The sequence below is a fragment of the Bufo bufo genome, chromosome 1, assembly GCF_905171765.1.
Source record: "Bufo bufo chromosome 1, aBufBuf1.1, whole genome shotgun sequence".
Lineage (NCBI taxonomy): Eukaryota > Metazoa > Chordata > Amphibia > Anura > Bufonidae > Bufo > Bufo bufo.
Genome location: NC_053389.1, coordinates 568,070,730 through 568,092,198, shown reverse-complemented (window position 1 = coordinate 568,092,198; position 21,469 = coordinate 568,070,730). Strand labels below are relative to the sequence as shown.

The window sequence follows — 21,469 nt, the reverse complement described above, 5'->3', positions numbered from 1 at the left end:
TTATTTTTTGTGGATAAGCATGTTTAATGGAAAAAAAATCCATATAGTGTGAAATTGGAAAAACACAATTCCACCACAGTTTTATGGATTTTGTTTTTACGGCGTTCCATCATTTTACAATCTCCATTCTTGTCAAATTTGTATTTTTCCTCCACATCAATCATTTCTACGTCATTGGGGTACTGTCGTTTTCCAACCTCCATTGATTTTTCTGTATCCTCATAGGTATTCTTTATCTCGATGACATCTGCATATTGCCATTCTCCAACCTCCATATCCTCTACTTCATCCATTTCTAAGCGTCCTCGCTTGCGCTGGATGACCTCTTCCACTTTTCATAGCTTGAGTAAAATAGCCTCCACTTGAACTGTATCCACTCTGCGTCGCTTGCGTGAGCACATGATGAGCCAGACAAAGATTGACACAGGTGCCAGGGAGAGAAACCTGTATTACTCAGATTCTACCTTATGACATCACAAGAGGTTAACCTCGTCCAGATTCTACACATTATGACATTGCAATAAAGGAGGCCAGACCAGGCATTGATTATGACATCATACAGTGTATGGTAGAAAACATATTTATTGAAAGATATTTTTTTGTGTACATGTTTTTCATCTTTTCCATTATCCTAGGTAAAGTATAGTATCTTCCAGGCAGGAATCTTGTGTTCTGTGCATCCGGATCCTATAAAAGAAAAAAAAAAAAATACAAGCATTCTAGAATATTACAATAAAAATTTAGCACAATGCGAAATCACTGCATCTTATCTTGGAGTTCGGTGTTTGGAGGGTACTGACATCCGTCATTATGCAATCTCCATCCTTGTCAAATTAGTATTTTTCTTTCACATCAATCATTTCTACGTCATCAGGGTACTGCTGTTCTCCAACCTCCATTGGTTTTTCTGTGTCCTCATAGGCATTCTTTATCTCGATGTCATCTGCATACTGCCATTCTCCAACCTCCATATCCTCTACTTCATCTTTTTCTAAGCGTCCTCGCTTGCGCTGGATGACCTCTTCCACATTCCATAGATTGAGCAAAATAGCCTCCATTTGAACTATCTCCACTCTACGTCACTTGCGTGAGCATATGTTGATCCAGACAAAGACTGACACAGGTGCCAGAAAGAGAGCCGGTATGACCGGTAGATGCTTTTCATCTCTTGCATTTTCCTAGGTAAAGTATGTTATCTTCAAGGCAGGAATCTTGCATTTTGTACAGCTGGATCCTATAAAAGAAAAAAGTAAGTACAAGCATTCTAGATTGATACAATAAAAATTTAACACAATGAAAATCACTGCACCTCATTTTGGGGCTCACTATTTGGTGGATGCTGACATCCGTCATTATACATTCTCCATCCTTGTCAAATTTGTATTTTTCTTCCACATCAATCATTTCTACATCATCTGCATACTGCTGTTTTCCAACCTACATTGGTTTTTCTGTGTCCTCATAGGTATTCTTCATCCCAATGTAATCTGCATACTGCCGTTCTCCAAACTCCATATCCTCTACTTCATCCATTTCTAAGCGTCCTCGCTTGCGCTGGATGACCTCTTTCACTTTTCATAGCTTGAGCAAAATCGCCTCCACTTGAACTGCATCCACTCTGCGTCGCTTGCATGAGCACATGATGAGCCAGACAAAGATTGACACAGGTGCCAGGGAGAGAGCATGTATTACACACGTTCTACCTTATGACATCACAAGAAGTTAACCTCATCCAGATTATACACATTATGACATCACAAGAGGTTAATCTGGTCCAGATTCTACACATTATGACATTACAATAAGTGTGGCCAGACCAGGCATTGATTATCACATCATACAGAGTATGGTAGAAAACATATTTATTGAAAGATATTTTTTTATGTACATGTTTTTCATCTTTCCATTATCCTAGGTAAAGTATGGTATTTTCCAGGCAGGAATCTTGTGTTCTGTGCAGCCGGATCCTATAAAAAAAAAAAAAAAAAAAGTTAATACAAGCATTCTAGAATGTTACAATAAAAAAATTACACCATGAGAAATCACTGCATCTTATTTTGTGGTTCAGTGTTTGGGGGGGTGCTGGCATCCGTCATTATACAATATCAATGCTTGTCAAATTTGTATTTTTCTTCCACATCAATCATTTCTATGTCATCGGGGTAATGCCGTTCTCCAACCTCCATTGGTTTTTCTGTGTCCTCATAGGCATTCTTCATCTCAATGTCATCTGCATACTGCCGTTCTCTGGCCTCCATATCCTCTACTTTATCCATTTATAAGCGTCCTCGCTTGCGCTGAATGACCTCTTCCACTTTCCATAGATTGAGCAAAATAGCGTCCACTTGAACTATCTCCACTTTACGTCGCTTGCGTGAGCACAAGATGATCCAGACAAAGACTGACACAGGTGCCAGGAAGAGAGCCTGTATTACCGGTAGATGCTTTTCATCTCTTGCATTATCCTAGGTAAAGTATAATATCTTCAAGGCAGGAATCTTGTGTTTTGTACAGCCAGATCCTATAAAAGAAAACGATTAGTACAAGCATTCAAGAATGTTACAATAAAAATTTAACACAATGAGAAATCAATGCACCTTATTTCGGGGCTCACTGTGTAGGGGGTGCTGACATCCCTCATTATGCAATCTCCATCCTTGTCAAATTAGTATTTTCCTTTCACATCAATAATTTCTACGTCATCGGGGTACTGCCGTTTTCCAACCTCCTTTGCTTTTTCTGTGTCCTCATAGGCATGCTTTATCTCAATGTCATCTGCATACTGCCGTTCTCCAACCTCCATATCCTCTACTTCATTCATTTCTAAGCGTCCTCGCTTGCGCTGGAGACCTTTTCCACTTTCCATAGCTTGAGCAAAATAGCCTCCATTTAAACTGTCTCCACTCTGCATCGTTTGCTTGAGCCATGATGAGCCAGACAAAGACTGACACAGGTGCCAGGGAGAGAGCCTGTAATACCCGGTTTCTACATTATGACATCACAGGAGTTTAATCTTGTCCAGATTCTACACATTATGACATCACAGTAAGTGTGGCCAGACCAGTCGTTGATTATGACATCATACAGAGTATGGTAGAATCTCCAGGCCTGGACATTCTATGTGATGACATTACAGGATGTTCTGCTTCCGCACCAACAGTCATCATAAATGGATACATCACAAAATTAAACCATACAGGATGGGACAATTTTATGTTTTTGTTTTTTTGTATCTTACTTTGTGCCTTCCCAGAGCCCTAATTCTTTTTTATTTATCTGTTCACATAGCTTTATTAGGGCTTATTTTTTGTGGATAAGCATGTTTAATGGAAAAAAAAAATCCATATAGTGTGTAATTGGAAAAACACAATTCCACCACAGTTTTATGGATTTTGTTTTTACGGCGTTCCATCATTATACAATCTCAATTCTTGTCAAATCTGTATTTTTCCTCTACATCAATCATTTCTATGTCATCGGGGTACTGCCGTTCTCCAAACTCCATAGATTTTTCTGTATCCTCATAGGCATTCTTTATCTCGATGACATCTGCATATTGCCGTTCTCCAACCTCCATATCCTCTACTTCATCCATTTTTAAGCGTCCTCGCTTGCGCTGGATGACCTCTTCCACTTTTCATAGCTTGAGCAAAATAGCCTCCACTTGAACTGTATCCACTCTGCGTCGCTTGCGTAAGCACATGAGGATCCCTCATTATGCAATCTCCATCCTTGTCAAATTAATATTTTTCTTTCACATCAATCATTTCTACGTCATCGGGGTACTGCCGTTCTCCAACCTCCATTGTTTTTTCTATGTCCTCATAGGCATTCTTCATCTCGATGTCATCTGCATACTGCCGTTCTCTGACCTCCATATTCCAAGAGGTGGATGACCTCTTCCACTTTTCATAGCTTGAGCAAAATAGCCTCCACTTGAACTGTATCCACTCTGCGTCGCTTGCGTGAGCACATGATGAGCCAGACAAAGATTGACACAGGTGCCAGGGAGAGAAACCTGTATTACCCACGTTCTACCTTATGACATCACAAGAGGTTAACCTCGTCCAGATTCTACACATTATGACATCACAAGAGGTTAATCTTGTCCAGATTCTACACATTATGACATTAAAATAAGCGAGGCCAGACCAGGCATTGATTATGACATCATACAGTGTACGGTAAAAAAACATATTTATTGAAAGATATTTTTTGGTGTATATGTGATTTTCATCTTTTCCATTATCCTAGGTAAAGTATAGTATCTTCCAGGCAGGAATCTTGTGTTCTGTGCATCCGGATCCTATAAAAAAAAATAAAAAAAAAATACAAGCATTCTAGAATATTACAATAAAAATGTAACACAATGCGAAATCACTGCATCTTATCTTGGAGTTCAGTGTTTGGGGGGTGCTGACATTCATCATTATACAATCTCCATCCTTGTCAAATTAGTATTTTTCTTTCACATCAATCATTTCTACGTCATCAGGGTACTGCCGTTCTCCAACCTCCATTGTTTTTTCTATGTCCTCATAGGCATTCTTCATCTCGATGTCATCTGCATACTGCCGTTCTCTGACCTCCATATTCTCTACTTCATCCATTTCTAAACGTCCTCGCTTGCGCTGGGTGACCTCTTCCACTTTCCATAGATTGAGCAAAATAGCCTCCACTTGAACTATCTCTACTTTACGTCGCTTGCGTGAGCACATGATGATCCAGACAAAGACTGACACAGGTGCGAGGGAGAGAGCCTGTATTACCGGTAGATGCTTTTCATCTCTTGCATTATCCTAGGTAAAGTATATTATCTTCAAGGCAGGAATCTTGTGTTTTGTACAGCCAGATCCTATAAAAGAAAAAGATAAGCACAAGCATTCTAGAATGTTACAATAAAAATTTAACACAATGAGAAATCACTGCACCTCATTTCGGCGCTCACTGTGTGGGGGGTGCTGACATCCATCATTATGCAATCTCCATCCTTGTCAAATTTGTATTTTTCTTCCACATCAATCATTTCTACGTCATAGGGGTACTGCCGTTTTCCAACTCCATTGGTTTTTCCAGGGAGAGAGCCGGTATTACTGGTAGATGCTTTTCATCTCTTGCATTTTCCTAGGTAAAGTATGTTATCTTCAAGGCAGGAATCTTGCATTTTGTACAGCTGGATCCTATAAAAGAAAAAAGTAAGTACAAGCATTCTAGAATGTTACAATTTTTTTTTAACACAATGAAAAATCACTGCACCTCATTTCGGGGCTCACTGTTTGGTGGGTGCGTTAAATTAGTATTTTTCTTCCACATCAATCATTTCTACATCATCAGGGTACTGCCGTTCTCCAACCTCCATTGGTTTTTCTGTGTTCTCATAAGCATTCTCGATATCTCGATGTCATCTGCATACTGCCGTTCTCCAACCTCCATATCCTCTACTTCATCTTTTTTCTAAGCGTCCTCGCTTGCGCTGGATGACCTCTTCCACTTTCCATAGATGGAGCAAAATAGCCTCCACTTGAACTATCTCCACTCTATGTCACTTGCGTGAGCACATGATGATCCAGACATAGACTGACACAGGTGCCAGAAAGAGAGCCGGTATTACCGGTAGATGGTTTTCATCTCTTGCATTTTCCTAGGTAAAGTATGTTATCTTCAAGGCAGGAATCTTGCGTTTTGTACAGCTGTATCCTATAAAAGAACAAAGTAAGTACAAGCATTCTAGAATGTTACAATAAAAATTTAACACAATGAAAAATCACTGCACCTCATTTCAGGGCTCACTATTTGGTGGATGCTGACATCCGTCATTATACATTCTCCATCCTTGTCAAATTTGTATTTTTCTTCCACATCAATCATTTCTACGTCATCGGGGTACTGCCGTTTTCCAACCTCCATTGGATTTTCTGTGTCCTCATAGGCATTCTTCATCTCCATATTCTCTACTTCATCTTTTTGTAAGCGTCCTCGCTTGCGCTGGATGACCTCTTCCACTTTCCATAGCTTGAGCAAAATAGCCTCCATTTGGACTATCTCCACTCTGCATCGCTTGCTTGAGCCATGATGAGCCAGACAAAGACTGACACAGGTGCCAGGGAGAGAGCCTGTATTACCCAGTTTCTAAATTATGACATCACAGGAGGTTAATCCTGTCCAGATTCTACACATTATGACATCACAGTAAGTGTGGCCAGACCAGTCGTTGATTATGACATCATACAGAGTATGGTAGAATCTCCAGGCCTCGACATTCCATGTGATGACATCACAGGATGTTCTGCTTCCACACCCAACAGTCATCATAAATGGATCCATCACAACATTAAACCCTACAGGACGGGACAATTTTATGTTTTTGCTTTTTCGTATCTAACTCTGTGCCTTCCTAGAGCCCTAACTTTTTTTAAATCTATTTGTTCAGATAGCTGTAACAGGGCTTATTTTTTGTGGATAAGCATGTTTAAAGGTTTTCTATCACTTCGTTTCACATAATTAGCTGTCAGACACTAGCGATCCGCTAGTGTCTGCTCTACCAAACCATCCTAATATAATAGGTTTTGGGGCAGCTGTTTTGCTAAAAAAAGAACTTATATCCATATGCTAATGAGCCTCTAGGTGCTATGGGGGCGTCATTAGCACCTAGAGGCTCGTTCTACCTTCACAAACTGCCGCCGCCCAGCGCGTCCCTCCAGCCCGCCCATCTCCTCCGGAATGCGATCCTCCCTGTGAGCGTATGTATTCGGCGCATGCACAGTGAATGTCTGACCGCTTCCCTGCTCAGACATCTCCACTGCGCCTGCGCCGATGACGTCATAGTGCTCCGAGGATCAGGCGCAGTGGAGATGTCTGAGCAGGGAAGCGGTCAGACATTCACTGCGCATGCGCCGAATACATACGCTCACAGGGAGGATCGCATTCCGGAGGAGATGGGCGGGCTGGAGGGACGCTCTGGGCGGCGGCAGTTTGTGAAGGTAGACCGAGCCTCTAGGTGCTAATGACGCCCCCATAGCACCTAGAGGCTCATTAGCATATCGATATAAGTTCTTTTTTTTAGCAAAACGGCTGCCCCAAAACCTATTATATTAGGATGGTTTGGTAGAGCAGACACTAGCGGATCACTAGTGTCTGACAGCTAATTATGTGAAACGAAGTGGTAGAAACCCTTTAATGAAAAAATAAATCCAAATTATGTGAAATTGGAAAAATACAATGCCACCACAGTTTTATGGGTTTTCTTTTTACGGCTTTCCTTCATTATGCAATCTCCATCCTTGTCAAATTTGTATTTTTCCTCCACATCAATCATTTCTACGTCATCGGGGTACTGCCGTTCTCCAGCCTCCATTGATTTTTCTGTATACTCATAGGCATTCTTTATCTCGATGACATCTTCATATTGCCGTTCTCCAACCTCCATATCCTCTACTTCATCCATTTCTAAGCCTCTTTGCTTGCGCTGGATGACCTCTTCCACTTTTCATAGCTTGGGCAAAATAGCCTCCACTTGAACTGTATCTACTCTGCGTCGCTTGCATGAGCACATGATAAGCCAGACAAAGACTGACACAGGTGCCAGGGAGAGAGCCTGTATTACCCACTTTCTACATTATGACATCACAGGAGGTTAACCTTGTCCAGATTCTACACATTATGACATCACAGTAAGTGTGGCCAGACCAGGCATTGATTATTATCATACAGAGTATGGTAGAATCTCCCGACCTGGACGTTCCATGTGATGACATCACAGGATGTTCTGCTTCCGCACCAAACAGTAATCATACATGGATCCATCATAACATTAACCCCTTCAGGACCAGGCAATTTTCTATTTTTGCATTTTATTTTTTACTCTGTGCCTTCCCAGGGCCCTAACTTTTCATTTATTTATCTGTTCACATAGCTGTAACAGGGATTATTTTTTGTGGGACAAGCAGTGCTTGAAGTGGGCCGGAACGCGGCGGTACTCAGTACCGCCACTTCCAAAAATTGCCCTGGAGAGTACCAGCACCTCTCCGTGCGCCCAGTACGTGGGTTTCCGGTACCGGAGCGCAGCGGAGAGCTGGCAGTATCTCCTCCCTAATGTCGTTGGCTGGGCAGCTAGTGGAGGGGGGCGGGTCGTTGCAGAGTACGGCTCAGGCTGGCGCAGGCAGGGAGTTGACCTCACGTTAGGTGACGTCAACTCCTTCCCGCGCGCCTGTGAGGAGCGATCAGTGCGGCGACCAGTGACTGGTCCTCCTTGGAGTCAGGAGTCGGACGGTGCAGCAAAGAACATCGACTTTGCTTTGGAATCCAACTTCTGAAGAGTACTGGTGAGTGACAGGCACCCCCCCTCCCCCCACACACATTAGTTCCTCTCTGTACCAGTACCCCCCCCCCCCCTGGCAGGGGGGTACTGGTACAGAGAGGAATTAAGGTGTGTGATGAGGGGGGGGGGGGGGGTCTGATGTGCAGGGGGGTACTGGTACAGAGAGGAACGAATGTGCGGTGGTGGGGGGGGGGGATCTGGTACATAGAGGAACTAATATATATGTGTCTGATGGGTGGGTCTGATGTGTAGGGGGCCCCTGCACATCAGACCCCCCCATCACACACATATATATTAGTTCCTCTATGTACCAGGACCCCCCCCCCCCACCACCGCACATTCGTTCCTCTCTGTACCAGTACCCCCCTGCACATCAGACCCCCCCCCCCCCCTCATCACACACATTAGTTCCTCTCTTTACCAGTACCCCCCCCCCCACCACCACCACACATTAGTGCCTCTCTGTACCAGTACCCCTCTGCACATCAGACCCCCCATCACACACATATATATTAGTTCCTCTATGTACCAGTACCCCCCCCCCCACCACCGCACATTCGTTCCTCTCTGAACCAGTACCCCCCTGCACATCAGACCCCCCCCCTCATCACACACACACACACATTAATTCCTCTCTGTACCAGTACCCCCCTGGCCATAGAAAGTATATGTACATGATCAGGATGAGATACTGAGCAACATGTAACAGTTTAGTTTTTTTTGGGTGATCTGACAGGTACGCTTTAAGATGCTCTCCTGGCTTATAAGTAGCAAAAGAACAAGGTCAGAATCAGAGGACTCGCTGGCTGACCCCCCACCAAACCAGAATATCGCTGCAGGTCAGAGTCAGACACAAGCTAATGAAAGCAGCACTTGTGCCGCGGTCGATCAGGTTCTCACAAGTGACGTAGAGGACGAGAGTGACATCACTTCTACCGATGACAACAGCCGCATTGCCGAGCATGAGTGGCCAGAATGTTGGTCCCAAGCACAAGTACAGTATTTCTCCACAAATTACAAGTGGCTGCTAAGCAAAAATCGAAAGTTGGGCTGTAGTGTGTGTAGTCAAGTTTGTGCTCGTGTAGACATGCAGCAAGGGCAGAGAGTGTCGCAGGAGTGGAGTGGGTGCTTAATCTCGTCTTATGGAAGGGACAAGGCTGCACAACAAAGCTCACTACGAAAGAAAATTAAAGAGCACAGAGACTCAATTTATCACAAGAAAGCAGTTGAAATAAAAGAGAAGGCAACACAAAATACAATGCAAAAACACATTGAAGATATGAGAAAGGCTGAATACGCCTCAACTTGCAATGTGTTTAGAACAGCTTATAAGATTGGCAAGCATGGGCGTCCCTTTACAGACATGCCAATAGATGTCCAGTTGCAAGTCTTAAATGGTGTCAAGATGGGCAGAGTTTTACACTCTAATAACTCGTGTGCAAATATACTGGATCACATTGCAGCTGAAATGAAAAAGAAGGTAGTCAATGACATAGTGATGAATGAAAGAAAACTGTGTGTGCTCATTGATGAATCGACTACAATAAGTGGAAAGTCTGTCCTTGTCGTGTGCCTGCGATCAGCTATTTCCAATGAACAGCCAGACACAGTATTTTTTGAACTCATTGAGCTGCAGGGGACCACAGCAAATGACATCACTGAAGCACTGTTAGAATGTCTTCATAATAATGGCTTTGACCCTCACTACCTACAGGAACATTTGTTGGCATTTGCTTGTGATGGAGCCTCAGTGATGCTTGGGAGGAAAGCAGGAGTTGCTGCGCAGCTTTGTTCCAAATTCCCTTACCTGTTTGTCTGGCATTGTTCCAATCACAGACTGGAACTGGCAGTTTGTGATGTTTTGAAGGAGGTTGGAGGAATCAACCACTTTAAAATATTTTTAGATCAGCTTTACTCCCTCTACCATGCATCCCCAAAAAACCAAAGGGAGTTAACAGAGAGTGCTCACAGTGTTGGACAGCGTCTCCTTGTGATAGGCCGTGTTTTATCAGTGCGTTGGGTTGCTTCAAGTGAGAGAACGGTGAAAGCAGTATGGGAGAACTACCCAGCTTTGCAGGTACACTTTACAAGTGCTGCTGCTGATACCAGCAGGGACTCAAGAGAGAGAGCAAAATACAAAGGACTCAATGATGTTCTCACTACTGTTTCTTTTGTGGTCAATCTTGGCATCATGTATGACGCTCTCACAGAACTCAGTGACCTCTCAAGAATGCTCCAGAGACGTGACATGACTTTGGATCAAGCCGACAGGCAGCTGGACCGACAGATCCGGGTGTTTGAGTCAATGGTATCCACACCTGGTCCCTACACACAAATTGCCATTGAGGCTGAAAATAAGAAAATCTTCAGAAATGTATGCCTGCATGAAAATGAGAGGGTTATAAAAATCAACCCTGGGCAATTTTTCCGTAGCCTGGCTGAAAATGTTAAGTGCAGGATGACTCCAACAACTTCCTCACATGTCAGTAGAACCTCATCTGAAAAGACAGACAGTCACCTCCTCTCAGACATCAAGGTCCTCCAGTCTGACTCCTGGCCTGCATCTCTTGAGATTCAATATGGTGATGCAGCGGTCAGACGTTTATGTCAGAGATTCAGAGTTGGGGAGAGGAAAAGTGTCCAAGGATTTAGGGAGTATAAAGACCTTAAAGCTTCCAAGACACCAGAAGACCTGAAGCCTCTTCTTAAAGCTGTCCACACCATTGCAGTATCAACAAGTGAATGCGAGCGAGCTTTCAGCTCAATGAATGATACTTTGACAGATAAAAGAAACTCTCTTGACATCAAAAGGCTTTCAAATCTGATCTTCCTGAAATGCAACGGACCACCCTTGGATCAGTTTAATGCACAAACATATGTGCAGACATGGCTGGCAAAAGGGAGGAGAAGTGCAGCCTTCACAAACTGCGAAGCCAAAAGTGCAAGGAAAGTGGAGCCCAAAACGTGCTGGAGCCTTTTCTAGGTAAAATGATTTGTACAATATTTTTCATTTTTCATTTGATGTACTGTGATTGTATTGAATCTGCTTTTGTATATTTTTCAGGGGTAAAGAAATTAACCTTCATCTTCAAGACTCAGGTTTATGTTTTACTGTTTACTGTTTACTGTTCTATGGTTAGTATGTTATTATAATTTTTATAAATTATTTTATGTACATTTTGTACAACATTTTGTTCAATACCCTTTTGCACATTTTATTTATGTTCAGTAGCTCTTTCTACAGTAGCTCTTTTTCAGGGTACTTTCTAAGGGTATTTTCATGCTCAGTATTGGGGGGGGGAGCACCGGCGCCTAATAGAGTACCGGCACCTCTTTTGGCCCACTTAAAGCACTGGGGACAAGTTGTACTTTCTAATGGAAAAAAATTCCAAATGGTGTGAAATTGGAAAAAAACGCAATTCCACCATAGTTTTGATGGGTTTTGTTTTTACGGCGTTCCTTATCCAGTAAAACTGACCCATAATGTTTATTCTTTGGAACAGTACGACTGCACTAATTTCTTTTAAAGGGACTCTGTCACCACTTTCTAACCCCCCCTTTTAAAAGTATTGTTATCTCCATGGCGCCCCTGTGATTACAAAGGTGTTGTTAGAAGATAAATTCGCCGTCTCCTTTTGATAAAAAGAGCTTTTATCTAACCTGTCAATCTTCTTGATAAGGTGCCCAGGGCGTTTCTGTTGGTCTCAAGCTGCCGCCCGCCGCCGCCGCCGTTGGTGCCCAGCTCCTCCCCTGATGCTTTCAGCGCCGCCTGAATGTAATGAAATACGCCTCCGGCTCTCGCTCAGTGCCCCCTCCTCCTTTTCAAAGATCCCGCGCGTGCGCACAGGCCTGTGCCTGATGCGCCCGTGCGGACATTTACAATCAGCCTCATTGAGCGAAGTGCGCATGCGCGCACTTCGCTCAACCTCCTCATCAGACGAGCACTGCAGCCGGCTGGCTGCAGTGCTCGTCTGATGAGGAGGTTGAGCGAAGTGCGCGCATGCGCACTTCGCTCAATGAGGCTGATTGTAAATGTCCGCACGGGCGCATCAGGCACAGGCCTGTGCGCACGCGCGGGATCTTTGAAAAGGAGGAGGGGGCACTGAGCGAGAGCCGGAGGCGTATTTCATTACATTCAGGCGGCGCTGAAAGCATCAGGGGAGGAGCTGGGCACCAACGGCGGCGGCGGGCGGCAGCTTGAGACCAACAGAAACGCCCTGGGCACCTTATCAAGAAGATTGACAGGTTAGATAAAAGCTCTTTTTATCAAAAGGAGACGGCGAATTTATCTTCTAACAACACCTTTGTAATCACAGGGGCGCCATGGAGATAACAATACTTTTAAAAGGGGGGGTTAGAAAGTGGTGACAGAGTCCCTTTAACAAATTTAGGGTCCATTCACACGTCCGCAATTTCGTTCCGCAGTTTGCGGAACGGAATTGCTGACCCATTCATTCCTATGGGGCAGCACGATGTGCTGCCCAGACACGGAATTGCGGATCCGCACTTCCGGGTCCGCGCTTCCGTTCCGGAAAAAAATAGAACATGTCCTAATCTTGTCCGCAATTGCGGACAAGAACCGGCATATTCTATTAGTGCCAGCAATGTGCGGTCCGCAAAATGCGGAACGCACATTGCCACTTTCCGTGTTTTGCGGATCCGCGGCTCCGTAAAACACGTTGCGGACGTGTGAATGGCGCCTAACACATAACATATAGTTTTTTGTTATGTTTTAGTACAAAAAAATAAAAACTTTTTAAAAGAATTTTTTTTGCCATATTCTGACCTCCAGAACTTTTTTGTGAGATGATCTGTAGTTTTTATTGATGCAATTTTGGTGTGTGTATGAATTTTTGATTATGTTTGATAAAAATCTTTTGGGAGATGAAGTGATAAAATATGTCAAAACGGCAATTTAGATTTTTCTTTTCCATTACGCCATTTGCAAAAAATATTTTTATATTTTTATTGCATGGGCATTTTCAGATGTAGCAATGACTATGATATTTATTTTTTGGTTTAGTGATAATGTCTGTAAGCAGCTGCGGAATATGTCAATGCTACATAAGTGAGTGAAATATTTCTACACACTATTATGATACTAAGGGGGAATTTATCATTCACTCCAGATTTCCGGCGTTTTTGCAACCTTTTAAACTTGCCACTTTTCCTAAAAGGGAGTGTGGTGACAGCTGGCAGCCATATTAAAGTACAAAGAATCCATATTATAATACAGAGTTCATATTATAATACGGAGTTCATATTATAATAAACAGTGTCTATATTAAAATAAACGGAGTTCATATTATAATACACAGAATCCAAATAAATAGAGTCCATATAATATTACAGAGTTCATATTATACACTGAACAAAAATATAAACGCAACACTTTCGGTTTTGCTCCCATTTTGCATGAGCTGAACTCAAAGATCTGAAACATTTTCTACATACACAAAAGACCCATTACTCTCAAATATTGTTTACAAATCTGTCTAAATCTGTGTTAGTGAGCACTTCTCCTTTGCCGAGATAATCCATCCGACCTCACAGTGGGCAGTCTAAGGCACACAGTCTTTTATTGTGGGCAGTCTAAGGCACACCTGTGCAATATTCTTGCTCTCTAATCAGCACCTTGATATGCCACACCTGTGAGGTGGAATGGATTATCTCGGCAAAGGAGAAGTGCTCACTAACACAGATTTAGACAGATTTGTGAACAATATTTGAGAGTAATAGGTCTTTTGTGTATGTAGAAAATGTTTCAGATCTTTGAGTTCAGCTCATGCAAAATGGGAGCAAAACCGAAAGTGTTGCATTTATATTTTTGTTCAGTGTAATAAATTGAGTTCACATTATAATACACAGAATCAATATTATAATACACAGTGCTCCTATTATGAAAGTAGGCCCCGGGAGTAGCCCCCAAGCACGCTTAGATAAATTTTTGAGGTCCCCAACGTCTAAAACTAGGGGTGGATCCCAGAAAGCCACAGTTCACCTTGAAACGGGAGGAAATAAGCCTACCACCGCAATGTTGGTCTCTACGGAAGCTGGGAAGGTGGATAGGGAAGGCCTGGATAGTGTTAATAATATGTTAGCTGAAATTTTGGGGGCAGTGAATGTGACTAATAGTGCTGTATCTCAATTAACAACCACAATGGCGGCGTTACAGGGGGATATTACCATTATTAGGGATGAAATCACAAAACTAAGAGTAAAGGTAAAAGATTTGGAGTTGGAGACGGGGGATGCGAAATGGAGTTGGGTTTAACAAAAAAACGCTTTGTGGGCGTGGAGCAGGAATGTCTTGGGCTGAAAAATAAATTGATAGATTTGGAGGATAGATCTCGGAGGAACAATATAAGATTGGTAGGGTTTCCTGAGGGGGTGGAACAAGAGAACCCAGCGGACTTTGTGCAAAAGTGGCTGGTGCAAACATTGGGAGCGGAGTATGACCTCTCTACGTTTTGTGTAGAGCGAGCTCATAGAATCCCTCCGAGAAAGCCCCCCCCAGGTGCAACCCCCAGAGCTTTTATAGCCAGATTGGTCCTCTCCAAGGATCGGGACTGGGTACTCAGACGTAAAAGAGAACTCAACAAAATTGGTTTTGATGGGAATGACATCCAAATATACCCGGATTTCTGCCGTGAGACACAAAATAAAAGATGGTCCTTCTCTGATGTTAAAAAAATATTAATTTCCACCCACATAAAGTATGCGATGTTGTATCCGGCTAAACTCAGGGTGGTTCATAATGACATTGTGCAATTTTTTCCCACACCTATGGAGGCTGCACGGTGGCTCGACGCGGCCGGTTTCTAGCCCCCCATTGGGATCTTTCGACTATGTTTATACTTTTATATGTTGGTTATATGACGGTGTGGAGTGTGGGGTGGGGCTCGATCGGGAGCGGGGTTGGCGAAGTGGAAGAGGCTGATGGGGATAATATTCTCTGTGAGTCAAATGGTGGGTTGGGGTGGCGGTTATGGGTGGGGGGTGGGTACTAGGGATTGGGAGGGAATGGGGAGGTTGGCTGCTGTTGCTGGGCCTAGGGGGCACCTCTTCCCCCTCCTGCGGGGAGCTTTGGCTTCGGATAAGTTTAGAATGACGCGCAGGGTTTTGTGTTGGAATGTGCGAGGGTTGGGGGATAGAGTTAAAAGGACAGTGGTCTTTGATGTTATGGCTCGTCATCTTCCGGCAATTGTAGCCTTATTGGAGACGCTCGCAACGGCTGATAAACTCCCCCAATTAAAGAGGCGATGGGCGAAATTGGAATACCACTCATACCTGTCAGCATACTCGAGGGGTGTGAGTGTGTATATTCACCATGGGGTTGATTTTCAGCCGTTGGATGTTAAGGTGGATAGGGAGGGACGATTTGTGTTTCTTTATGGTCAGTGGAGTGGACAGGAGACTATTTTAGCCATTGTTTATGTACCTCCCCCATTTGCCTCCACGGCTCTGTCTTTGCTGGTTGCATTTATTAGCGGTAAACCTCCGTGCCTGCTGTTACTGGTAGGTGACTTTAACTCGGTATTGGATCCGAGATTGGATAGGGTGTCTCTCTCCCCCGAGCAGAGGCATACTCGGTCTCTCCTGTGTAGTATTACCCAGGAGTTTGCATGGGTTGATGTCTGGCGTCATTTGTATGGAGAAAAAATAGCGTACTCATGCTTTGGCCGGACGTATGGGTCAATGTCAAGAATTGACTTAGCATTCGCAAACGGGGCTATGTCTGATCAAGTGGTAAAGATGAAATAGGAACTGCATGGAATTTCAGACCACTCTCCAGTATTGCTTCTGCTAGGGGGAGTGGGGATGAATACGGGCCCCAATAGAACCTATAGAACCTTCAGACTAAACCCCTATTGGTTGGAGGTCATTGGTGAGCGGGACTTAATCAATGCGGAGATTCTTGAATTTTGGCATCGGAATGAGGGATCCACTCATATTCATTTTGTATGGGACGCTTTGAAGGCCTACGTTAGAGGCCTCTACTATGGTAAAATAAAAAGTCAACGAGCGGAGTTTCAAAGGCAGGAAAATACATTGAGGGAGATAGTCAGGAAGTTGCAAGGGGCTTTGATGAAACATGGTACGGACTCACTACGTACAGAATTGAAAGATGCCAACCAACAATATAGGACTTTTTTAGTAAACAAGGCCCAGCATAAATTATTTTTCCAAGGACAGAGACGTTTTAGTGAGGAGGGGAAAACAGGGAAATTGTTAGCTGCACTGGTCGCAAATCAAAGTGTTGCGACTAAAATTAGGTACATTAAAAATACCCGGGGTCAGATAGTCAAGGATCCAGAGCAGATTAGACAGGAATTTGCCAAGTACTATTAGATCTGAAACAGTATGTAGTCCCTCAAAAATTGATGATTATTTGGATCAATTAGAAATGCCCTTTCTTTCGCCTCAGGAAACTAGAATGCTCGATCATCCTATACGACAGGTAGAGTTAGAGGAGGCCCTTCGCTCGGTTAAGTATAATTCCTCTCCGGGGGCGGATGGTTTGCCATTTGAACTTTATAGATATCACGCTATGGTACTTCTCCCTATTTTGCTGCAAGTCTTAAATGAATCATATAGATATGGATCTCTCCCTCCATCTTTCAGGGAGGCAATTATCATTTTAATTTAAAAAAAAGATAAGGATGGTAGTGAGGTTGGGTCTTACAGGCCCATATCACTCCTCAGTACAGACTATAAGATTTCTGCAACATCCCTAGCAAATCGTCTTAAACGAGTAATTGCAGCCCTGGTTCATTCTAATCAAACAGGATTTATTCCCGGGAGACAGATACAGGCGAATCTCTATGGGGTGTATTTGAACCTGTTGGTGGGGGGGGACCACTCCATCCTGTCTTTGGATGCCGCTAAAGCGTTTGACAGGGTGGAGTGGTCCTTCCTGTGGCGAACTATGGCCCATTTTCGATTGGGGACTACATTTATTGCAATGGCTCAACTGTTATATACTCAACCAATAGCCCGAGTAACATTGATGGCGTTAATTCCTCTATTATTGAGCGGAATTTATTGAGCCACACAAAGTCCAGGGAATGCAGGTCAGCATGCACGCCAAGCACACTCTGCTTTTAACCCCGTCCGGTGCTATTACAGCTTTTATCGGATCCAGGGATGCAAGTACCAACATGCATGCCGAGCCCACCATATACTTCTCCTGGAGCCAAATGGCTACTGGAAGGTTCTATATAAGCAGACTCAGTTTTATACTGACTTTAAAACCAGCCTCCAGGACAGATTGACTAGGGATGTTGCAGTGTAAAAGGTACTGATGTTGCAGTGTAAAAGGTACTGATATAGGGGGTCATTTATCAAACTGGTGTAAAGTAGAACTACAGTAGCTTAGTTGCCCATAGCAGCCTTTTATTTTCCAAAGGAGTTGTCCAAAATAAAAGTTGGAATCTGATTGGTTGCTATGGGCAACTAAGCCAGTTCTACTTTACACCAGTTTGATAAATGACCCCAATAGTGAAATGGCCACAATATTAACAGCAGCAGTAGCAGCACAACATGGAACATACAAGGCAGTAGGTCAGCTGTCTATGGGTAGTAATAGTGGTGGTAGTGGTAGTAATGGAAGATGTGTAGTGTTAATGGTGGTGACAGCAGGGGATTAGTAACGAGTAGAAGCAGCCATATGGTGCATGTTGGGGGCAGACCACAGCATGATGGAGGCAACAGTGGCCTTATGGAAGATAATGGTAGGCAGACAGCAGTAGTGGTATGAAGGTGGCAGTTGCATTCAAGAGGTAGCAGCAGCTGTGCAGAACAAGATGGTTGGCAGGCTGCAGCAGTGGCCTGATGGCGGTGGTGTCATGATGGAGGCAGGAGCAGCTTTACCAAATATGATGGTAGGCAGACCACAGCAGTGGCATGATGGTGGCAGCGGCATAATGGAGGCAGTAGAAGCCTTACAGAACATGATGATAGGCAGGACACAGATGTGAAATGAGGAAACAGCTCTCATTGTGTGAATATTGTATTTATTTGTATAATGTAAGTTAAATGATTTGAGCTGACATTCTGCTGTTCGGCCACAAGAGGCCGCTGTCTTTAGCACAGCTAAAAGACTGCATTTCTATATTCATGAGATGTTAAACTCTCAGAGGTGGAGTTACAAGCCTCAGAGGAAATGAATGGGAGGGAGTGAAGGGTCCTCCATCTTAGAGTGTGCCTGGGGGAAGAATACAGGAGCTGTGTGAGAAGAATCTCACAACATCCAATCCAGAGACCATCATTCAAGACCAGAGCTGCAGCCAAGTGGAATTGATCGTGTCTATGACCCTGATCTTGACCAGAAGGGAAATTGCTGCCAGAAAAGTAGATGAAAGCTGGGGAGTACAGCAACAGACACTGCGGTACCGCACTCTTGTTGGAGAAACCCCTATTCCATCCACCGTCACCAGCATATACAGAGTAGACCTGAGTCGGTAAGACTAAGAAGCGTGCACATACTTCATTACAGTTTGGGCGTCTAGGATCCTAGAGACTGAGACCAGGCTTGTAGGCAGTTAGGTTTTCGGTTTGTGTCATGCCACAAGTATTGTTAATAACAGCGTTCAGGACCTACGGTCGCGCGGCTCCGTCATCTAATTACTCATATCAATCTACCTCTCTGGTCCAGACATCACCACCTTACTATCCAGAATCCCACAATGCCTATCTTCCATATCCTCCTTCTTCTCCACTCGCTTTCTCAAACTTAATATGAATAAACCGACAGTAAAATGGTGGCTCACTCAAGGCGGAAATGTGGAACAGGTGCTGCTAGCCCAAATGTGAGGGACACCCACCCTCAAAGGGTAATGTAGATAAACTAGAATAATGGGCGAGCACACTGCATTTGTATCATCCAGTACATAAAATGTAATTAAATCCAATAAATGAACACGTGGTATAGTTAAAATCAGTCACACAATAAAATAAAATACAATAAAATACTAAAAACAATAGGCTTGGATAAATACACTTGAATAAATACCGCAGATAGATGGGATGGTTTACACAATAGGTAAAGTCCAATTAATGGTATATGGAACAAAGTGACATCAGAAAGTCCATTAGAATAGATATCTCTAATTCTCCTAGCCAGGAGATCTTAGTCACAAGTCTATTGCATAAACAGTACACCAGAGATATGTACTGGTGTTGTAGCTCCAATATCGCATACCTGTAATCAAAGCACCTCCACTAGCATGGCCATGCTGTAAATGAAATTGAAGGATTCCAATAACCAAGAACATATTGGAGACTCACTGTGCCCTCCCTGTCGTGCCGGACGAAATCCCGTTTAGAAATCTCGTGAGACTTCGGGTAAGTCAGCTGCAGCTGAACGAAGCCAGACGCCGGCAATATCCCGCGTCGCCCGACTCACGCTGGAAACAACCTGTCCACCACGAGGGAGGTAAGAAGCACTGTATTTACAAGTTGCTATACCCACAGTGACTACGGGACTTTGCAACATTATACAGCCAATTGGTGCACAAATATCAACACCTAAGGTTTTATATAGGAGTTTATTCTAAGCAGTCGGCCAGAGACTGTAAGAGGACACTCTCTTCATATTGGAGCTACTGTACAACACCAGTACATATCTCTGGTGTACTGTTTATGCAATAGACTTGTGACTAAGATCTCCTGGCTAGGAGAATTAGAGATATCTATTCTAATGGACTTTCTGATGTCACTTTGTTCCATATACCATTAATTGGACTTTACCTATTGTGTAAACCATCCCATCTATCTGCGGTATTTATTCAAGTGTATTTATCCAAGCCTATTGTTTTTAGTATTTTATTGTATTTTATTTTGTGACTGATTTTAACTATACCACGTGTTCATTTATTGGATTTAATTAAATTTTATGTACTGGATGATACAAATGCAGTGTGCTCGCCCATTATTCTAGTTTATTAATATGAATAAAACAGAGTTCATCTTTCCCCCATCTTGCTCAACCCTCCCCCAACAGACATATCTATCACGGTCAATGGCTGCACACTCATCCCAGTCAACCAAGTCCGCTGCCTTGGAGTGACCTTGGATTCTGCCCTCCTTCCGACCACACATCCAAGCCCTTTCCACCACCTGCCGCCTTCAACTCAATAACATCTCTCGTATTCACGCTTTCCTCAACTTTGAGTCTGCGAAAATGCCTCATAACTTCTTTCCACAATCGCCTCCAAGATTTCTCCCATGCATCCCCCACTCTCTGGAACTCACTACCTCAACATATCTGACTCTCACCTACAGTGCAAACCTGAAAACCCCACCTCTTTAGACAAGCCTACAACCAGTGACCCTGCTGCCTCTATACCGCCATGACCAACTTTACCCTCACTTACTGTGTCCTTCTCCCATACCATGTAGATTGTGGGCCCTCTCTCTCAGACTGTACCAGTTTATAACTCGTCTTGGTCATGCTTAGTGCAATCGTCTGTATTACGTATGTGCACCCCTTTTCATATGTACAGCGCTATTTAATGAATGGCGCTTTAATAATAAATAATAATAAAATAATAATAATACTAATAATAACAAGGACTTCACGTTTAAAGTGCCAGTTCACACCGGAGTGCTGATAAGCGTCACAACAAATCCAAGCCAGGCTGGTGTTTATTCAGGAGAAACGCTATAGGCACATGCTATTTGATCAGTTATTGGAGGAATACAATAGCATGCAATAAGATTGTAATCTGTTGTACAGCAGGCTAGCCCATATCACGTACCTATATAATTGTTCCTGACTCTAGGGTACCAACAGTAAAAGCGTGGCTGGTCGATTTGAGCCCATCAGTAGGTAAATCTACAGCATATACTATCAGCACCCACCGGAGGGCGCTGCTCTGTACAGCACTAAGGTCTTAGCCTCCAGGCCGGATATATGTAAATATATTCGTGTGTAGCCAGCATCTGTGCTTACGTTCATTAACACTTTTAAGTAAAATACGGCTTTGGCGAAACGTGTTGGAGTCACTTTCCTCTTTTGTGACTTCGCTGTATCCTAGGGAGCCCACCCCCATGCATACACAGACAGCAACAGTGGCAAGATGGGGCACCGTCAGCAAGGTCAGATCTATTCATTGGCCTCAGCCGGAGGAGTGTGAAAATCCTCCCAGA

The 21,469-nt window shown here is 43.5% G+C and overlaps 1 protein-coding gene across 1 annotated transcript; it reads left to right on the top strand.

Moving 5' to 3' along the window:
- Positions 1-9,065: 9,065 nt before the first annotated feature.
- LOC120985944 (E3 SUMO-protein ligase KIAA1586-like) lies at positions 9,066-11,300 on the top strand. Its single transcript, XM_040414177.1, has one exon. The coding sequence runs from the start codon at positions 9,066-9,068 to the stop codon at positions 11,298-11,300; it is 2,235 nt and encodes a 744-aa protein (XP_040270111.1).
- The last annotated feature ends 10,169 nt before the right edge of the window (positions 11,301-21,469 follow it).